This window comes from Peromyscus leucopus, chromosome 3, assembly GCF_004664715.2.
Source record: "Peromyscus leucopus breed LL Stock chromosome 3, UCI_PerLeu_2.1, whole genome shotgun sequence".
NCBI lineage: Eukaryota > Metazoa > Chordata > Mammalia > Rodentia > Cricetidae > Peromyscus > Peromyscus leucopus.
Genome location: NC_051065.1, coordinates 83,064,183 through 83,083,753, shown reverse-complemented (window position 1 = coordinate 83,083,753; position 19,571 = coordinate 83,064,183). Strand labels below are relative to the sequence as shown.

Here is a 19,571-nt window from a genome sequence, read left to right as displayed (position 1 = left end):
TTAATTTTTCCATTTGACTTTATTTCCAAATTCTTTCTTTCAACCACTTGCTGTGGGAATGACAAATATCAGTATTAGGGAATCCAATTATACCAAAAATGCCACATCTAGTCTGGGGTAGATGTTCTTATTCCTGTAATATACATTAAATGGCACTAATCACACACTAACAGTAAGGTAACCAACATGAAATCACAGATCAGTTAGTATACTGCAGCTGCGTGGAGAAAGGTTTGAACAAAAATAAAGATGGCAAAGTTGTTATGCAGTAAAGTCTGAACTGGTGACTCAGAATTCTTCGCAGCTGACAGATGATAGGTTGGGCACTTCAGAAAGTAGTCTACTAACAAAGTTGCCGTTTCTCTTTCTAGAAATAGCAAATTCTTCAGCTAGTGCCTGGTATTTCAGGTGGAATGCAGAATGGGCTGTTAAGAATCAGGATCCTGGCAAGTTGGACAGATTGGACATGTTTAGTAATCATGGTTGCCTTCTAAACACTTGTAGCAAGATGACTTCTGATTTGTAATCTCAGGCATATAAATAAACAAAAAGGCTAGCACAATAAGATTAGTAAACAGCACTTGAAAATTAACTGCACCAGGGCTTTACTTGCACTAAGCTTCACAAGACGAAGCATCCAGCCTTTTTCTTCCTTCGATTCGTTTGCAGAGCAGCCCTTGTGGCCATTTCAAAGACCGTTCTCACTCCATCTTTGGTCTTTGCAGAACACTCCACGTACCCGAAAGCGCCTATGATGTTTGCCAAATCTCGGCCTTGTTCAAGCTTTATCGGCTCTTGCTTCCTCTTGGCTAACTCTTGTCTTGTCTGCTTATCATTCCGAAGATCCTTCTTGCTCCCAACCAGGATGATGGGCACATTGGGACAGAAATGCTTGATTTCTGGAGTCCATTTCTGCGGGATGTTCCCAAAGCTGTCAGGGCTGCCAATGGAGAAACACACCAGGAGGACATCAGTGTCGGGATAGGAGAGCGGCCTCAGGCGATCATAATCTTCTTGTCCAGCTGTGTCCCACAGGGCCAACTCCACCTGTTTTCCATCCACTTCGATATCGGCCACGTAGTTCTCAAACACCGTGGGCACGTAAACCTCAGGAAACTGGTCCTTGCTGAAGACGATGAGCAAGCACGTCTTTCCACAAGCCCCATCGCCCACGATCACCAGTTTTTTCCGGATGGATGCCATTGCTTAGGATGTTTCTGGTGCTGTACAAAAGCCCCCGGGACTTCTCAGACCACAGGCCCTCGGACTACACCGATGACTGCGGAGGAGGATGCCTGTCCAGAGTCACCACCTCTGAGGCGCAGCTCAGCAGGAGGTGGTAGACTCAGAGAGAACCAACTGAAGAAGGTGTTGGAAGGCAGGTGGTGGAGGGAGGGGGCACGCATGCGCATGAGTGTCCAGCTTGGCTCGAGCCTGGCCGCTCCACACACCCTCACACTTTCACAGTTCAAGAGGATTGCTCAAGAGAGATCTTCTGCCCAAAGAAAGCAAGGTACTTTAGCCATTGTCACACCCACGTGGGACATGATGAGAATTCTTGAGGTATATTCATTCTGCTACTTTCTTCAGGATGGTCTCCCCATAAAGGATGCTAAATTTTCCCAAAGGCCTTCGTTTCAGTTGATTGTATGATTTCTGTCCTTAAATCGATTTAAATGCTATTGACCCATCCTTGTATCCTTGGAATGAAACCTGCGTGGCTCACAGTTCGTGATAATTCCTTTTAATAGGCCATTGAATTCAACTTTCAAGCATTTTATTGAGGATATTTGCATCTGTGTCCATCAAGGAAATTGATGGATGGGTTTCTTTGTTATGTCCTTAACCTAGTTTTGGTATCAGGATATTGTTGGTTTCATAGTAGTGTTCCTTTCCTTTCTATTTCATAAAACAATTGAGAAGGCATGGAGATAACTCTTTTTTAACGGTTTGGAAGAATTCAGCAGGGAATCCCTCCAGTCCTGGGCTTTTCTTTGTTGGAAGGCTCTTCATTACTGCTGTAATCCTATTCCTTGTTGTGCTTTTTTCTAACTTGCTCACGTCTTAATTTTAGTAGGTGATTTGTGCATAGAAACTTACCCATTTACTTTAGATTTTCCATTAAAAAACATGTTTTCTTTTTTTTCCTTTTAATTTTATTTTACAATACCATTCAGTTCTACATATCAGCCATGGGTTCCCTTGTTCTCCTCCCTCCTGCCCCCCTCCCCTTCCCCCCAGCCCATCCCCCATTCCCACCTCTTCCAGGGCAAAGCCTCCCTGAGGACTGAGATCCACCTGGTAGATTCAGTCCAGGCAGGTCCAGTCCCCTCCTCCCAGACTGAGCCAAGCATCCCTGCATAAGCCCCAGGTTTCAAACAGCCAACTCAGGCAATGAGCACAGGACCCGGTACCATGTTTTCTGAATAATCCCCAATGAGTCTCCAAATTTCATTGGAATCCACTATAATATACCCATATCCATCTCTAGTTTTTTTTTTTTTAAATTAATTTTGTTTTCTCTTTCTTTTAGGTAAGTTTGTTAATATTTTGTCATTCTTGTTTATCTTTTCAAAGAACCAATTCCTAGTTTCATTGATTCTTCACATTGCTTTTTAGTCACCATTTTTACCAGTTTCTGCCTTGGTCTTCATTATTTCTTTCCATTCTTTGACTTTAGGTTTGGCTTGTTTTCCTGCAACCTTGAGTGACATCATTAAGTTATTTGAGATTTTTCTGACACTATATATATATATATATATATATATATATATATATATATATATAATTTCCCTCTTAGAACTGTGTTGCTGTATGCCAAATTTTGATTTCATTCTGATGACTTCTAAATTATTTCTCTAAAACTGAAGTTACTTGTAGCAGGAATCTTAGATGGTTTTATTAATAAAATCAAACCTGAGCCAGGTATTGGGGTGAACTGGAAGATCAGAGAACCAGAACAAGCCACAGCTACCTCACCTCACCAGATCCTCAGCTGGTCTTGTTTCCTCAGACTGGAGGCCTCTGAGTCCTCATCCAGAATGGTTCTCAGCTGAACTGCCTGCTAGAAGCCTGAAAGTTTAACCAGCCAAATGCTTAACCAGGCCAAATGCTTCCAGTTTCTAGTCCTCATGCCTTAGATATCTTTCTGCGTTCTGCCTCACTCCCTGGGATTAATGACTCGCTTTCTGGGATTAAAGGCATGAGTCACCATGCTTGGCTCTATCCTTGAACACATGGATTTCTGCCTCTGGAATGCTAGGATTAAAGGCATGTGCTACCACTGCCTATCCTCTATGTTTAATATTGTGGCTGTTCTGTCTCTGACCCCAGATAAGTTTATTAGGGTGCACAATATTTTGGGGAACACAATACCACCTCAGTTACTAATAGCTGAGTAATAAAAAATAGAAAGGGAAGGTGAAGGTGAAGAGAAGAAACAGAGGAAATGTTCAAGTGATGAAATGTAAGAAACAATGGGGGAGAACACAATAAACACAGAAAATAGGAATGATAATAATAATAAGTAAGAAGGGATAATTTTTTTCTTTTAAGCTTTTGCTTATTTGTTTGTTTTCAATTCTCTTGGTGGTGTTGGTGTTGGTGCAGCCATTTTCCAAAATTTAAACAAACGAGTCCGAAAAGAGAGGGCTACATGCAGGCTGAGCCTTTCTTTCTGGAGGCCTGGGCAGAATTTCTGCCAATGTTTTTGTGTATATAAGGCTTGGAAATTCAAGAAATGTCTTACCCCATCTCATACTGCTATACAATCAGATGTTCTACCTGTGTAGGTGTGATATGAGAGAGCTTTCCAGGCCTTTCAGAGAACACAGAACACTCAGACTAAAGCAGCCTGCCCTTGCAGCGCAGGGCTCAGGACACAGGACACTCTTGTGATTCTGATTTCTCTGCTGTCATTGTTCTGCCCTAGAGCACCTGCTGGTCTCTTATCTCCCCTTTTACTAGCACCCACTGCAGCCTAAAGAAGCCTGGCTTTGCTCTTCAGCATGATTACACTTTCCACCCAAGTAAATCAGTGTCGATGGATCTGAATGTGAGTTACATTGGCTCCTCACTTGTCCTTTCTTAATCATTTGTTTTTCTAGTGGAGGGGTGGGGGAGAACTGAGGCTTGAAATCCCCAGTGTTCTTGTATCTAAGCTCTTATTGCTCCTTCTTAGCTTCTGCAAATGGAACAGCCCAGCCATTTCTGCCTCTTGTCTCTGACTCAGTTTTCTTATTGTTAAGGATTAACTCTGTTTTCTTTATTTCTCCACCAATAGATATTAGATTTGCATCTGGATATCTGTTGGAAATAGTGCTGTGTTGAAAGGGCCTTAGATATTGCTTCAAGATCTCATTTCCATTTCTTTTGTATTATTATTGCTTGCATGGTTTTCCCTTTGAAATTCCTGTAGAAATGTAATTGCCACTGACCTTATTAAGAGGGGGACTACTGAGGAGATGACTAGGGCATGGAGTTTCTGCCCTAATCAATAGTGGCATTGTTGTGAGACAGATCTCTTTTTTTCTAATTCATCACCTTTTCTGCATTCCATCATAACAGTGTAAGAATGTCCTCACAGATGCCACTATCTTAAACTTGGCATTCCACACCTCCAAAACCATAAGAAACAAATTTCCATTCACTATAAATTACTCACTCTCAGGTACAGTACAAAATAGAGTTAGATAGCTATATAATCTGAAGTGAGATAATGAATCATGCAGTAATTTTATTTTTCATGGTTTTGGGAATATCCATACAATCTTCTATGGTGATATATTACCTTTCCTATACTACAGGAATTCCAATTTCTCTACATCTTCACCAGCATTTGTTATTTTCCATTTTCTTTCCTTTTTAATGATGGCAACCCTAACTGGTATGACTTTATACCTTACTGTGGTATTGATTTGAATTTCTTCATGATTAGTAATACTGAGCATCTTTTTGGGTGCTTATTGGTTTTGGATATCTTTGGAGATATGTGTCCTCAAGATTTTTGCCCATTTTTTAGTTGGAATATTTTCTATTCTTATTTAATTGTAAGAGATTATTATTGTATTATGAGATAGTATTATGATGTTGACTCCATATTCAGACTGTAGTCTCCCCTTTCTCTTTGCTTCCTTTGATGTGTAGTTTGTATTTTGATGTGGTTTCATTTGTCTATTTTCCCTTTGTTGCCTGAATTTTTGGTATCAATGTAAAGACAAGAAATCGTTGCCAATTTCAGTGACAAAGATTTTCATGTATGTTTTCTTATCACATTATTGTTTAGGTACCATATGTAGGTCTTTAATCTGTTGTGTGGTCTTTTCATGGGGAAACATGAGCCAAGCATCTTCTCATCCCAGACAAGGTGCCACTACAGAAGGAAAGAAATGATTCCACACAAGTCTAAGATGGTAAAAGAACTATAGCTGTTACTATAGTAACTGAATTATAGTTACTTACAAAAGTGTGGGCGAGGTGTTACTTACAGAAGCAGGAGCCACTGTACAACTACAGAATCATGGGTAGCTATATCACCAAAGGAAAAATGTCTCTTTCCATTCAGCAACAGCAAACTTTCTATATATCTTTAGGGATGGCTATGGCCTGCTGAGCACTCTCCTCTGGTAACCATTAACTGTAAATCCTTGGATAAGGTCAGATCCTCATGAGCCCCTTCCTCGTTTCACTGATGGAAAGTTAATGGATCCAATCCTATACATTCCTCCTTTAGTCAATGTCTAACTTATGGTTTCTATCGCTGTGAAGAAACAGCATTCCTAAGGCAGCTTTGGGAGGAAAAGGTTTATTTTGTTTACATTTCCATGTCACAGTTCATCACTGAAAGAAGCCAAGCAAGGAACCAGGAGACAGGAGGTGATGCAGAGTCCATACAGGAGTGTTGCTTACTGGATTGATCCTTATGGATTGTTCTCCCTGCTTTCTTATAGAACTCAGGACCACCAGCCCAGAAGTGGCACCACTCACAATGGGCTAGCCCCTCCCACATCAATCATTAATTTTGTCTACAGCCCCGTCCTGTGGAGGCATTTTCTCAATTCACTCCTCTTGGATAACTAGCTTGTGTCAAGCAGATATAAACCTACCCTGCACAGCTAATCATAGTTGCTCACAGTTCAGGAGAACAACACCCATACTATGCCCACAGGGAAGATGTTTACAACACCTCACTCTGTTGGAGGCCCTGAGTGAGTGGTGTTCTCAGTGAGTATGTGCTGTTGTACACATAACATGAAATTTATCATCACCAGGTTTAAATCAGATGAAGGCCTGACACTGTAGACTTAATACCAGGTTGTCCTCCGTAGAACACCAGCCAATTCAATGTAACTGCTGATGTTCATTTGAAAGTCAAGTCGATTCCAGGGAAAACTGCATGATATACTATCAGCATGCCAGGCAGGATGTGCCCACTAGTGCAGTCGTGGCACAGCTACTCTTGGTATAACCAATGACTGTCTGACTGGATGTAAGACCCACTCCCCAGGAAGAAATTCACATCTGGTATTGTAAACTTAGTGTCTCTGGAAACTGTAGGTCCCAGTAGAGAAGCTACTGCTATTGTTTTGATACATGAACATGATGTCTGTCAAATTGCTTTCTAAATACTTGTGCTTAAATCTATAGCTTATTGCTAATGTCATTGTTGGTCAGAGAAATTTATCTTTACAGTGGGTAGTACTTACTGCAGAGACTCATCACTGGCAAAGGTGCTTAGAATAAGGTGAATTCTCAGCCCTAATTGATACATCTATATTACATACTGTAAGGCACAGAGAGCACCATGGATAGGGGAGGCAGAAAGAACATAATAGCCAGGAGGAAGATGTGGTACCAGGTCTTTACATGGCTCCAGGGACAAACATGACTAAGGGCAGAGAAAAAAAGAAGTGAGAACACAATTGCACCATAAATACTAGAAATGAGTATACTAAAAAGGTTTCTACTTGTATCCCTTTCTTCATTGTTACCTTGTTTTTCAGATTTGTTTCATTTATTGAATATAGATTCTTTTCTAATATAATATATCCTGATTGTAGTTTCCCCTCCCTCTCCTCCTCTCAGTTCCTCCTCATCTCCCCTCCCTTCCAGATTCACTCCCTTTCTGTCTCTCCTTAGAAAAGAACAGGCTTCTAAGAGTTAACAACCAAGCATAATAAATTAAAATACAATAAGATGAAGCAAAATTTTTCATATTGAAGTTGGATATTACACCCCAACATGGGGAAAAGAGTCCCAAGAGCAGACAAAAGAGTCATAGACCCCACTCATTCTCATAGTCAGGAGTCCCATAAAAACACTAATTTATATATATATATATATATATATTATATATATATATATAAATTTTATATATAAACTATAATAACTATATATACATATATACATATATATATACATATATACACACACATATATATATATACATATATACACAAAGGACCTGGTGTAGACCTATGTAGGCCCTATACTTGCTAATTCAGTCTTTATGAGCTCATATGCACCTTGCTTAGCTGATTCAGAGGGCCATGTTCTCTTTGTGTCCTCCATCCCCTCTCTGACTCTTACAATCTTTTTGCCTCCTCTTCGGTGTGATATTCTGAGTTCTGAAGGGATAGATTTGATGGAGATTTCCAATTTGAACTCTTTTTTTTTTTCTCTCTCTAGAAGGCACTGTTTCAGTCTAGTCCTCCCCAACTCTAGCTCTTTAAAAGTTATCTTAGTAAGTTGCAAGCATAGTATATTCAAAGGCTTTAAATGTCCATAGTGAATCTTTGTGTTTGTGATTCTAAACTAAGACGCCCAAGTCCTTGGATAACTATTCTCCTTAACTCCTTACCACCAAATAACTTTCTTTTAATCAATTTTCCTCTCTTCTAAATAGGTTCTGATCACACTGGTCCATGAGCTGGGTTTCTTACATTTCGGTTTTGTATCTATCTCTCAATTATTTTGACATTTTTATTATGTTATATCATCACCACTTGTTCCTTGTATCTGGCTGTCAAATATTTTGCTGAAATGAATGTAATCTGTAACAATGAGCAGACTTGTATTTTTGAATTCCAGATTTTTAATTCCAAGGGATGGCTGATGATAACTCAAAAGTGTTGTGAGAATCGCATCGGAAAGACAGGGCTCCAAGGACACTTGTACCTGTGCCAACAACTTGTGCAGGGCAGGGTCATCTGTGCATAACTGATGTGACACTGAGGAAATAACATTGTTTCTATTTCTAACTGTGCATGCTTGTTATTGCTGATTTCTAAGGATGGAAAGGAAAATTCAGAATGACTAGTATCATAAATATTCAATATAGCCATTATTTTTGTGCTGACTATATAATTTCCACAGCATGAACAAGCATCTGAATGATACGTGCAAACAGTGTTCTGAGAATTCTCTAAAGTGAGCAATATGTTAATAGACTCTCTAGTTCTAAAATATCTCTTTATTATAAGGTAATTGTTAAATGGACTGTTAAATAGGAGAAACTCCTTGTCTGTTTATACATATTTTCATGCTTGAGACTTTGAAAACACAAGACCTTATTGGTAACTGCAGAGAAATATTTGGATGTCTTGATTTCTGTCTGAATTAGTAAGAACCAGCTGCAATAGCCAATATTTGCATGTGAGCACCCCTCATCCCCCTACATGAATAACAACACAAATGCCTAATAAGGGAATGTTAATAAACTCCATACAAGGAAATCAAGAATCATTACTTTGCATTTAGTTTTTAATCAGCCAGAACACAAGCATAACCTAAAGCATTTTGTAAGCTACAAAGTATTATTTCTTTGATTTGCATTTCTTTTTGGTACAAGTAAGATTTCTGTTTTCATGTCCCTCTATAAATTTCAAAGATAGGCAAATGAGCACTGTGAGATCAATGCACTGATTTTGGTCATTTCTGTTGAGTGATCAGGTGAGAAGAATTTGGGGTTCATATTAGAAGCCCTTCCCCATGGTTTGGGTCCTTGACAGCTCCCATCAGCTGTCAGCTACACCATGGACATTATCCATATGTACTTTGAGGTAGTCATTCCTTGTAAACTTCTTATGACAAAAATGGCACTCTGCCATCGGGCGGTTGGGATTATGAGTCATCTTGTGTCGGATGAGCATTTTCTTCAGGCTAAAAGCCAAGTCACAAACCTAGAAAAGAACCAGATACTCCATATTTATGATGACAAACCAGTCTGTCATATACACAATATATATTATGAAAATTCCTTCTATCAAATATGTGCTAGTGGGCCTAAGGACAAACTCTGCTCTCAAAATAAATGGAATTTCACACCCAGACAAAGAAGTTAATTGCAGTTCTCAAGCATCACTTGCATTTAATTGCATGGCTTGCACCACCCCCAAGCATCCTCTCATCTCCCAGATCTGGACCATGTCAGAGAAACAGCTTCCTAGGGACATACCTTCCTTAGCATAACAGAGTGTATTTACAACTCATAACAACTCCTCACGTGCTGTGATTTACAGCCCAGATGACATCTCTCCACAGGGCATACATACACAAGACATTTTTTACTGTGATGTTTTCAATTTAGCCCCACTTGAGATGTGACTGGCTACCAAGGCTCTAAGAGTTATAACCACTTGTGATGTGACTGGTTAACAATGCTTTAAGCATTATAATCACTTGTGGTGTGACTGGTTAACAATGCTATAAGTATTACAATTCAAATTTATTACCCAGTATTGAGTTTCTTTCTTTCTTGTTGCATGTATGTTGTTGAACTAAGGCACATAATCAGTTTCTTTCATATAAACTGTACTACATGACAGCCTAGCTTGACATCCCCATCAAACAATCTGGTAATGAAAATTACCACAGTAGCAACATGTAAGGAAGGCACAATAACTTCAGTCATACAGGGAAGTCAAGTGGAATTCCAAGTTTGATGTTACTCCAGATTTTCATTTCATTTATATATACTTTTTAAAAGCACATTTGCTTGTAAATAACATCTACTTCAATACTGTAGAAGTAAAGTAGAAACAAAAAGCACAATAAATGCTGAGCAAGGAAACACTAAAGAAAACTGGCATTCTGAATGAGGTTTGTGAAGAGATGGAAGCAAATGAGAACTGTGTGCTCTCTGCTTCATGTAGGAAGGAGGATTTACTGTCACAGCAACAAGAAACTCAGATAGTGTTCAGATGTGAACGTGGCTGGGAGCAGGAGCCATGGTGCATGATTTATGCAGAGGTCCCAGGTACTTGGTGGAAAACAAGTGAACTCCAGAGGCACACTTTCTTTCCAAGGAATCCTGTCCTTGCCCACACATACCTGCAGTCCTCTCTTTAGCCTTTTTCTTGTGCTGGAACCTAGGGTTTTACGAAGCAAATGTCACCCTCTGTCCCTTTCAGGTGATTTACTCAGAGGGCCATGAGGTCATCAGTGGCAGGATGGAGGGCAGGGTGTTTGTGAACTAAGTATTTGGTGAGGAGCCAGCATGGACTTTTACGCAGGGAAGTATCCCTTTTCACTGCACTTCCCTCGTCAGTAAAATCACAACAATGGTGAATTCCTTGCAGGGTTTAAGATTAAATGTGGTCTAAAGTTTATGCAAATTGGAGTTATATTGTAGACACTCACTAAATGCTAGGTTAAGTTTTCCTTTCATCTTCCCTAGCAAGCGGTATCATCAGCATATTGGAAAGAAGACACGAAGTGGAGAGCTACCACAAGGAGGAACTTGAAAGAGGACACAGCTCTTCAAGAGCAGTGGTGACACTTGCCTGCCCACTGGGATTCTTGTTCTCAAAGCAGCTGTTACTTTTCCTGCGAAACATTTACCCTCAGCTTAATGACTGATCTCTGATTTTTCTGGATGTATCTCCTTACTAGCATAGGGAACTTAAAGGTAAAGTGTCATTAATCTATAAATATTAGTTGAAGTTACAAAAATGAAATGTGGCAGATGACAGAAGGGAGAAGGGAATACAGATACACATACATATATACATATCTGTATCTATCTATACATATACATGTATATAAATATATATACATATATACACACACATGAATATATATATTTATGTGTGGCTCCTATGGGCAATATAAATACCTCAAAAAACTATGAGTAATTTCAAAGAAACTAAAGCATATGTTTATGGCAAGTACCTTAATGTGAAATAAGTACCAAATTGTTTTGTAAGTGTAGCTTCAAATTGATGCTCATTTAAAAGATAACTTTAGAATTTATCTGCTACTTCCTATTTCTTGGGCTCCTTCTCCAAACCCATGTCAAAGCAAAGAGCAGCCCGCTTGTTAGAGTCTTCTTACAGACTGACATCGAGTCAGTCCCTTCCCATGGTGGAAACCTTGAGTTCTCCAGCCACTGCCACCCTGCACTCCACTCTGTCTCTCTCATCGGGCTCCCTCTCCCTAGGACTCCTTACCCCTGGAGCCTCCAACTATGCTGTTTGCCCTCCTGAAATGCTCTCATCCTAGTGGCTGACTCCTCCTCATCTTTTAAGCTAAACAGATAAATAAACACAGAGAAAATACAGAGATACATAAGCACAGATAATTCTTTTCTAACTATTCTTCCAGAGCTGTTCAGTGTTATATCTTCCCTTTTCAGTTTTTATCATAACCAGCAATTAGGTATTTATCAATGTTTATTTATCTAATGTTATATGCCTCAAGTGATCTCTATAATGACAGAAGAGGTACCATCTTGTTCACTTGTCCATTTTGGGCCAAGCATGGCTTTCACGGCTGGCCAGAATACCCTCTTAGTGATTTTTGCACATTGCTTCACTCAGTGCCCATAGTTGTACCTTTGAGTGGCTATTGATACGGTATCCTCATTTTCACAGAGGGAAATGGAGGTTAACCAGATTTCCCAGCAACAGAAAGTGATTTCAAGAACTGAAGCCAGGCAGTCTGCACTCAGTCTATGCTTCCCCAGAGGCAAATCCCCAGGGCAAATCCCAGTATCAACTGAAGATTCTCACTTTAAGTTGAGATATAGGAATGGAATGTTGTTTTTCCCATTGGTCCGACTCATATCACTTTAAGGAACAACAGTGACTTAGAAAATATCAGGGTTTCCAGATATTTGGGCTCACTCTAGTGAAAGGTTAGGATACAAACTACGAGTCCACTTCCTCAGTCTCCATGGGGAAATTACAGCAATGGCAATTGGAGAGAATGTAAAGGAAGCTGAGCAAGATGCTGAAGTTTGGTTTTTGTTTGTTTGTTTGTTTGTTGTCTGTGTTTTGTCTGAAGTTTTTCATCCTGGCTGAGAACTAAAGAAGTCTAGAGGATCCACATAGTAGAAGAGATAGAAACAACCCAAGAGAGACTGTTCTTTGAGAGCCTGAGTAGAGCTTTACATGGCAGTGGAAAGCAGCTGATGTCACACTTGGGAAAAGGACTACTTAGATGTGAAAATATTTGCATTTATTAGCTTAAGTACAGCCATTAAAAGACTCTGATGATGCTCAGAATAAACCAGCCCCATGCCAGGTCATTTATAGTCACACTGAAAACAAGAGAGGCAAGAGAGAGTTAAACTGTGCAGCAGAGACACTTCCTTTTCTTCCCTTCCACCAGGGACTCCCTACCCTGTCCTGACTTAGTACTGATTCAAATACCAAAAATGGGAAAGCTTCACTTTTAACGACTACTCTACCGATTTTCTTTTAGAATACAGTAAAACAAGATACTGAAAAGGAAATACTTTCAGAGTTGGGAATGGGAATTATATATAAACTCGAGTTAAAAATTGTATATAAACTTGAGTTAAAAATCCTTATAATACAATGAATGCATGTAGTACTTGATGTAATAAAATGACAAAGGACACACTATCTTTCTCTGGTAGTCAGTAATCTAGGATAAATACTTGTAGGGATGTTAGCTCTGTGCCAAGAGAGGCACAGATGTGAGCACACTCAGTGTCTAGAAGAAACTGGGACAAGCTTTACAAAGTGGGGCCACAAGACCTGGATGTGGATGGAAGCACATGGCAGGGATAGAAAAGGATTGTCTCCAAGAGAGGAGGGGCACTGCCAGGAGAGAAGAGGACAAGCAGGGAACTGAGGCTGTGCAAACACCGTTTACTTGATGGAAGAAAGGTTTAGAAGTCATTAGAGAAAAGACTGGAAAAGAAGCTTGAGTTGAAGGTTGGGAATAAAGTCTGAGGATCTGAATAATCCTAAAAGGAAGTGGCAACATATCTTGGAATTGGTAGGAATTCACGGAAACATTCTAACAGAGACTAAGACAAATGACATTCAGTCAGCAACCAGAAGGGCAAAAGCTACCATCAGGGAGGCCTATTAACTGGTCCTCTCTAAGCCAGACATGATTTGGACATGAAGTAGGACAGCAGTTCATTCATTCAAGAATTCATTCTTAAAAATACCTACAGCATGCTTTCTATATCTAAGCCTTAGTTCTCGGCTTATAAACACAGAAATCAACAATTTAAAAACTCCTACTTTCACAAAACTTGTAGTATATAAAAAAGTAACTAATTAAGGGCCAGCAATACTGTCCAGTGGATAGTATGGAAAACCCAGCAATCATAGTTGACTGTCAGTCAAGTAGGTAAATGGATTTTATTTTACTGTTTGTCAGATTACCAAACTCACTTAAGAAAACATGGAAAAAAAAAACTCAACATCAACATCAAGACATTGAATCAAATAAAAAAATATTAATAAAGAAAGTCTAAGACTGATGGACCCCACAGATGAATTCTACCAATTATTTGGAGTTACAACAATGTCTCTTTCCTGCAGCGAGAAGGGCACTTTGAAAACTTATTACCTATAGCTAGCATAGCCTTGTCACCAAAGCCAGATCAAGATATTAGAAAGAAAGAAAAGTAGAGGTCAACATTTATGGATCTAGATGTAAAAGTACACACACACACACACACACACACACACACACACACACACACACAGAAACAATCACATTTAATGTAACTCTCTTTTAAATGGCTTGTAAGCCATGGCCAAGTAGGGTTTATTTCAAGATTGCAGTGGTGGTTCAAATAGGAAAGCAAACAGAGGAACATGTCATATTAGTAGAACAACTAAAAAGACAAACATACAGATATTGAAACGGCATTTGATAAAATTCAGGATTGTTTGTTGGTTTTAAAAACAAACATCCACTTAAAAAAAAAAAAAACTTGTCAGTATAACCAAAGGTGTTTATTACAAACTCATATTTAAGGCCAAGAGGGCAGAAGAGACCTGCCACTCGTTGAGAGGTGTGGGACAGAAGACGCCCCAGAGGATGCTGCCAACCACCAGGCAAGTGAGCAGGCCCTAGAGCATACTTATGGGAGAGCTTGTTCTGCTCCTTGCCTGAGCAGCACAGTAGAGCTGGTCCCAAAAGCATGAGAGCTGGTGAGCTGGACCCACTCATCACTGGCTACAGCACTCCAGAGAGTGGGCCCCACACCTTGCCTGGGCAGCACAGTAGAGCTGGCCCTGGTGGCATGTGGACTGGAGAGTAGGCCCAGAGGACATGATAACAGGTGATGTGGCCCTGCCCGTTGCTGCAGCAGTGTGGAGAACTGGTCTTGGTGGCATGGGTGAGAGCTGGCCTCAAAGATGTGAGCACCAGAGAACCAGCCTGCCCCTTGCCACCAAGTAGAGAGAAGTAGGAGAACTGGTCTGCCCCTCACCTGGGCAAAGTGGGGGATAGTTGGCCCCCATGGTGAGGTGTAGAAAACAGGAAGGCTGACCAATTCAACTACCACCCAGGGCTAGATCCAGAACTTTGAGTTGGCTCACCCCAACACCTATGCAATCCATAAACTGTTGGAGTGCCTGAAAGGGCCAGTCCTGCAGAACCAGAGCTACATGATCTCCATGACACAAGACAACAACAGGATATCTGAGAGGAGTCCCAGTGAGAATCTAGTAGTGATAGTAGAAGCCAGAGGCCTGGAACCAGACCAATGACCCATTGCAATGAACACTTGCAAGTAAAGCTGTTTGGGCAACAGGGTAGACTGTGTGACACACTGTGACTCACCACAGAGACCATGGTGAGATTTGTTTTGTTTTGTTTCATTGTCTTTGGATGGGGTGGTTTTAAGGGCAGAGGGTAGATATGGAGGGATGGGGAGATGAGTGGGATTGGGATGTATGATGTAAAGAATCAATAAAAAGGTTTTTAAAAACCCTCACATTTACTACTGTATATAAAGGTGGAAGACAAACAGAATGGATCCCTAATAGACTCCATATAAAAAAATCAATTCAAAATAGATCCAAGACCTAAATATAAGAGCTGAAATGATATAATGTTTAGATAAAAACAAAAAGACCTTGGACTGGGCAACAAATTTTATATATAACACAAAATTATGATAAAATTCTGAAAAATATAAAATGAACATAACATCAAAATGTTTGTACCTAGAATGTTATCAGAAAGTCAGAAAGAATACTTCCATAATTATTTATTCAAAGTAAAATATTTGCATGGCATGCAATAATATCCAGGATTTTACACAGAATTCTTACAACTCAACAAAGAAAAGCCTAAGCACATAGTTTTAAAATTAGCATTTGAGCAAACACTTCTCCCCAAAACAGAAAACTAGCCAACAAGCACATAGACACTTAACTTCATTAGAACTTGGGTAAATTGAAAACCACAGTGAAATACTTCACACTTAGCAGGATGGCTATACTTTTGAAAAAGAAAAAAACAAATAAAAACAGGGAAAATACATGCAAAGAGGGGAGAAGACTGGATCCTTATACTCCACTGACAAGAATATAACATGGTTCAGCTCCTATGACTAACAGGGTGTACAAACCACACTCAAGAGAAGCCCCATGCCCAGCAGTAGACGGCCAACACAAAAGAAGCTCCGTGATATTTTGCAAGATGTTTTATCTCAATACTTTTTCCAGGCATTTTTTATTTTACTTTTACTTTGTTTGCATGTTATGGTTTCCAATTTTGTGGATTTGTGTGTGTGTGTATGTGGTTTATATTTTTAGTTTTTATTGGCTTATTTGTTTGAGAGACAGGGAGGGAGGGAGGGAGGGAGGGAGGGAGAGAGAGAGAGAGAGAGAGAAGACATGGAATTGGATGGGTGGGAAGGTGGGGAAGATCTGAGTGGAGATGAGGGAGGGAAAACCTTGATCAGAATGCTGTAGAAAAAATATTTTCAATTAAAAAAGAATAAGCACTAAATTATTACACAACCCAGAATTCCATCCTCCCAAAATGAAAACAAATTCATGTACACTTGTGCCTGCTACAGCCAATAGGTAAAAACAGCAAAAGCAGAAACACCAAGTGACTACCGATGGACAGATGGTTAAGCACATTTGGTAGATAAACACAACAGGGTATCATCAGTCACGGAAAGGAATGGCCTGCAGATGCATGCCACACTGTGGATCCATCCTAAAAACGGAAGTCAGTCTCAAATGTCAGTTATTGCATAAACTCATTTATATTAAATATCCAGGAAAGGGAAATCTAAAAAAAAAAATTAAAGCAGATTACTGATCTTTGGGGACTAGAGGAATTGGAGAAAGCAGCTTAACTGGGTTGGTTTTTTATTTTGGTGCAAAGAAAAAATGCTTTGATACTGGATAAATATGATTACACAACAAGGATAATGTACTAAATGCCACCAAACTCCACGTTTTAAAATGGCTACTTTAAGTTAAGCAAACCCTTCACAGCCAGGAAGACGGCTCAGCAGCACTTGCTGCAAAGCTTTATGAGCTGAGCTTTACCCCCAGGTTTGTATTAATCAGGATCCACTAAAGAAACAGAACTGATCAAATGAACAAATATATAACATACATGTACGCCATATATATGTGTGAGTGAGTGAGTGAGTGAGTGTGTGTGTGTGTGTGTGTGTGTGTGTGTGTGTGTGGTGTCTCCTATGGAAAGGCCAAATCTCAGCAGTCCCAATTTGGTGCTAGAGTCCCAAGGAAGTCCTAGAGAGCTGCTAGTTTTCAGAGTACATTGGAGTCCTGAAGAAGTGGGTGCTAGTGCAGGGAAAGAAATGCCTCAGCATCAGGACAAACTTTCCAGCTAGAGTGAGGGCAAGCAGGCAGAAGCAAAAGCTTCCTTCCCCCATGTCCTTCTATGCGCACTGTCACCTGAAGGAGTGGCCTAGATTTAGGGTGAGGCTTCCCACCTCAAATGAGCTAAGGAAGGAAATCTTTCACAGGTGTCCTCAGGGGCTTTGATTTTAGTTAATTCCAGATGTAATCAAGATGACAACCAAGATTAGCCAGCACAGGACCCACATGGTGGAAGGAGTGTGGAGTCCCACAGGTTGCCCTCTGACCTCTACACCTACACCATGGCACACCTCTATGCATGCATACAAACACACAAGGTAAGTAAATAAATCCTTTAACTTTTAAAAAGGTCTCAAATTATCATGTGGAAGGTGCCCAGGGGAACACACTGGACATCTGAAGTGATGAGAAAAGGTAAGGGCTCCAGTTGCTAATATGAACAGAAATTCAGAGGAAGTAATGGATCTGGGAGTTCTCCGGCTAAGGATAGAGGAAGAGACAGAGGAGCAGGTTAAGAATAAAGTTAGGAGGAGAGGATTTTGGAGCAGTGACAGCCTCCATTCCACTGAGCAGGCTGCACATCAGAGAAGTTTAGGAGGCACTTATAACTGGGGAGTTTTGACTCTTAGGAGTAAATGAGAGAGATGGAGACAGAAAAAAATAGCTTGTAAGTTACAGCTAAACAAGTAACACCATAGATCAATTCACCCAGAGATAAGTTCAACAAAAAATGTTCAGCACATGTCAGAGGTGGGTTGAGTATAGTGGTGGGTTGAACAAGGTGTCCATATGCCACTGACAGATCAGTTCAGGCCTGAAGCAGTTATTTGTGTAGTACAATAAGGCACTTAAATAGGTTCTGTATCTATAAAAGAATTAAAACTAACTGAAATTATTAAGCTAGCTCCAGTTCAGGACCATGTCCTATTCTTACGCATTTCTCTTGCTACAGGTGGGTTTTCTTAAAGTATGCTGGAGATGAAGGTATTTTTTATGAGTACGAGTACATTGCTGCTTTAGCCTACAGCGAAGTTTCACAGGACAGGGTCCCGTGTTTCTGAGTTTCCCTTCACTGGGGTTCCTCACACCATATGATCCCTGCTGCAACATGTCCATGGGATGATTACACTCTTGAGTGAACTCAGCATTTACAGTGAATTTGTACTGAGCTATTTCACACATTACAACTTCAGTGTTTCTTCTCACTCCAACTTCCACTGATGCTCTTTTTTTATATTTATGTGTCAAGAACAGGCACCCTGGTGCCTTCTCTAACACTTGGGTTGATCAGCTGACTTAACCACTGGAGGAAAAACATCATTTCCCCCATCAATGTTCTTATTAAGTTTACTAAGGACAGTAGTACTTCTCCCTTTCAAAAATAATGTGAACAGTTATATCAAATTATTTCAGTTCAATTCAAATATCCTAAATAGAAAATCTCCTAAGTAGCATTATTTAACCTAAAGGAATTTATATACATACTCTGAAAATTCAGTTTGTATTTAACATCTTTGAGTAACTAAATATATTTTTTACATTTTGATTTTTAAAAAGAACTTCAGGCACACATACAATACATTTTGATCATAGCCACTCTATTGGTTCAACTGTCACTAACTTTCAAAGACTTGGGCAGACACCTGAGTTGCCTCAAACTATCCCCACTTTACACCCCGGAAGTCTAACAGCTCCATGGAATCAAACATTGGAAGATATCCTGAAGAAAATCACAGTTTATTTGCTGCTAGTAAAGCGTACTGAATAAAATATGGGTGCCCTGAACATGCAGCCCAGAGTTACAAGTGGCATAAAGCATCAACAAACGCACAACACACACACACTCACACACACACACACACACACACACACACACACACACACACACACACACACAGGCACAGACAGCCCTCCTGGTACTGCAGAGTATCAGGGAAGAAAAAGGAGAATCCCAACTCACATCGCACTGGAAGGGCTTTTCTCCTGTGTGCGTCCTCTTGTGCTCATCGAGGCCCCGCTTCTGGCTGAAGGCCTTGCTGCACTCTGAGCATTGGTATGGCTTCTCCTGTAGGCAAAGAAAAGAGAGCAGCAAGAATGTCAGGGACTGAGGGACGGGCTGGCTGCTGAACCTCCATGGAAAGGCGAGTGTGGAGATGGAAGATGCCATCTGAGGGTTGCAGAGGCTGCAGCTAATGCACAGGGGAGAAACACTGATTATCATTCCTGGACACTGTAATCTCCTCGTTGACAGTGAGTGACAAGGGCAAGACAGTGCCTGTCCTCCACTAATACCTTGGGTGTTATGATCCAATTTTTAATTGTTTCTTTTAGTTTAGAGGCACCATAAAATTTTACTATGGCATTTTTGGGTATTGTCACCAAAGAAAGCTGAGGGCTCACTCAGATAAATGATGCAATCACTATAATCTCTGGATTGGTTATTTCAGAACTAAAATTTCTTTTTAAATTAAGAGTTTTTCTATTCAT

At 40.1% G+C, this 19,571-nt stretch overlaps 2 protein-coding genes across 2 annotated transcripts in view; both read right to left on the bottom strand.

Moving 5' to 3' along the window:
* On the bottom strand, window positions 1–1,420 carry LOC114700910 (transforming protein RhoA-like). Its single transcript, XM_037203792.1, has one exon. It carries the CDS (start codon window positions 1,201–1,203, stop codon window positions 622–624), a length of 582 nt encoding a protein of 193 aa, XP_037059687.1. The 5' UTR covers window positions 1,204–1,420; the 3' UTR covers window positions 1–621.
* Window positions 1,421–8,452: 7,032 nt separating this feature from the next.
* The window catches only part of Prdm5 (PR/SET domain 5), a 178,413-nt gene continuing 167,294 nt past the window's right edge, over window positions 8,453–19,571 (bottom strand). The window contains 2 exon segments of the mRNA XM_028880762.2: window positions 8,453–9,179; window positions 19,045–19,149. Coding sequence (XP_028736595.1) covers window positions 9,015–9,179; window positions 19,045–19,149 — 270 coding nt within the window. The 3' untranslated portion in view covers window positions 8,453–9,014.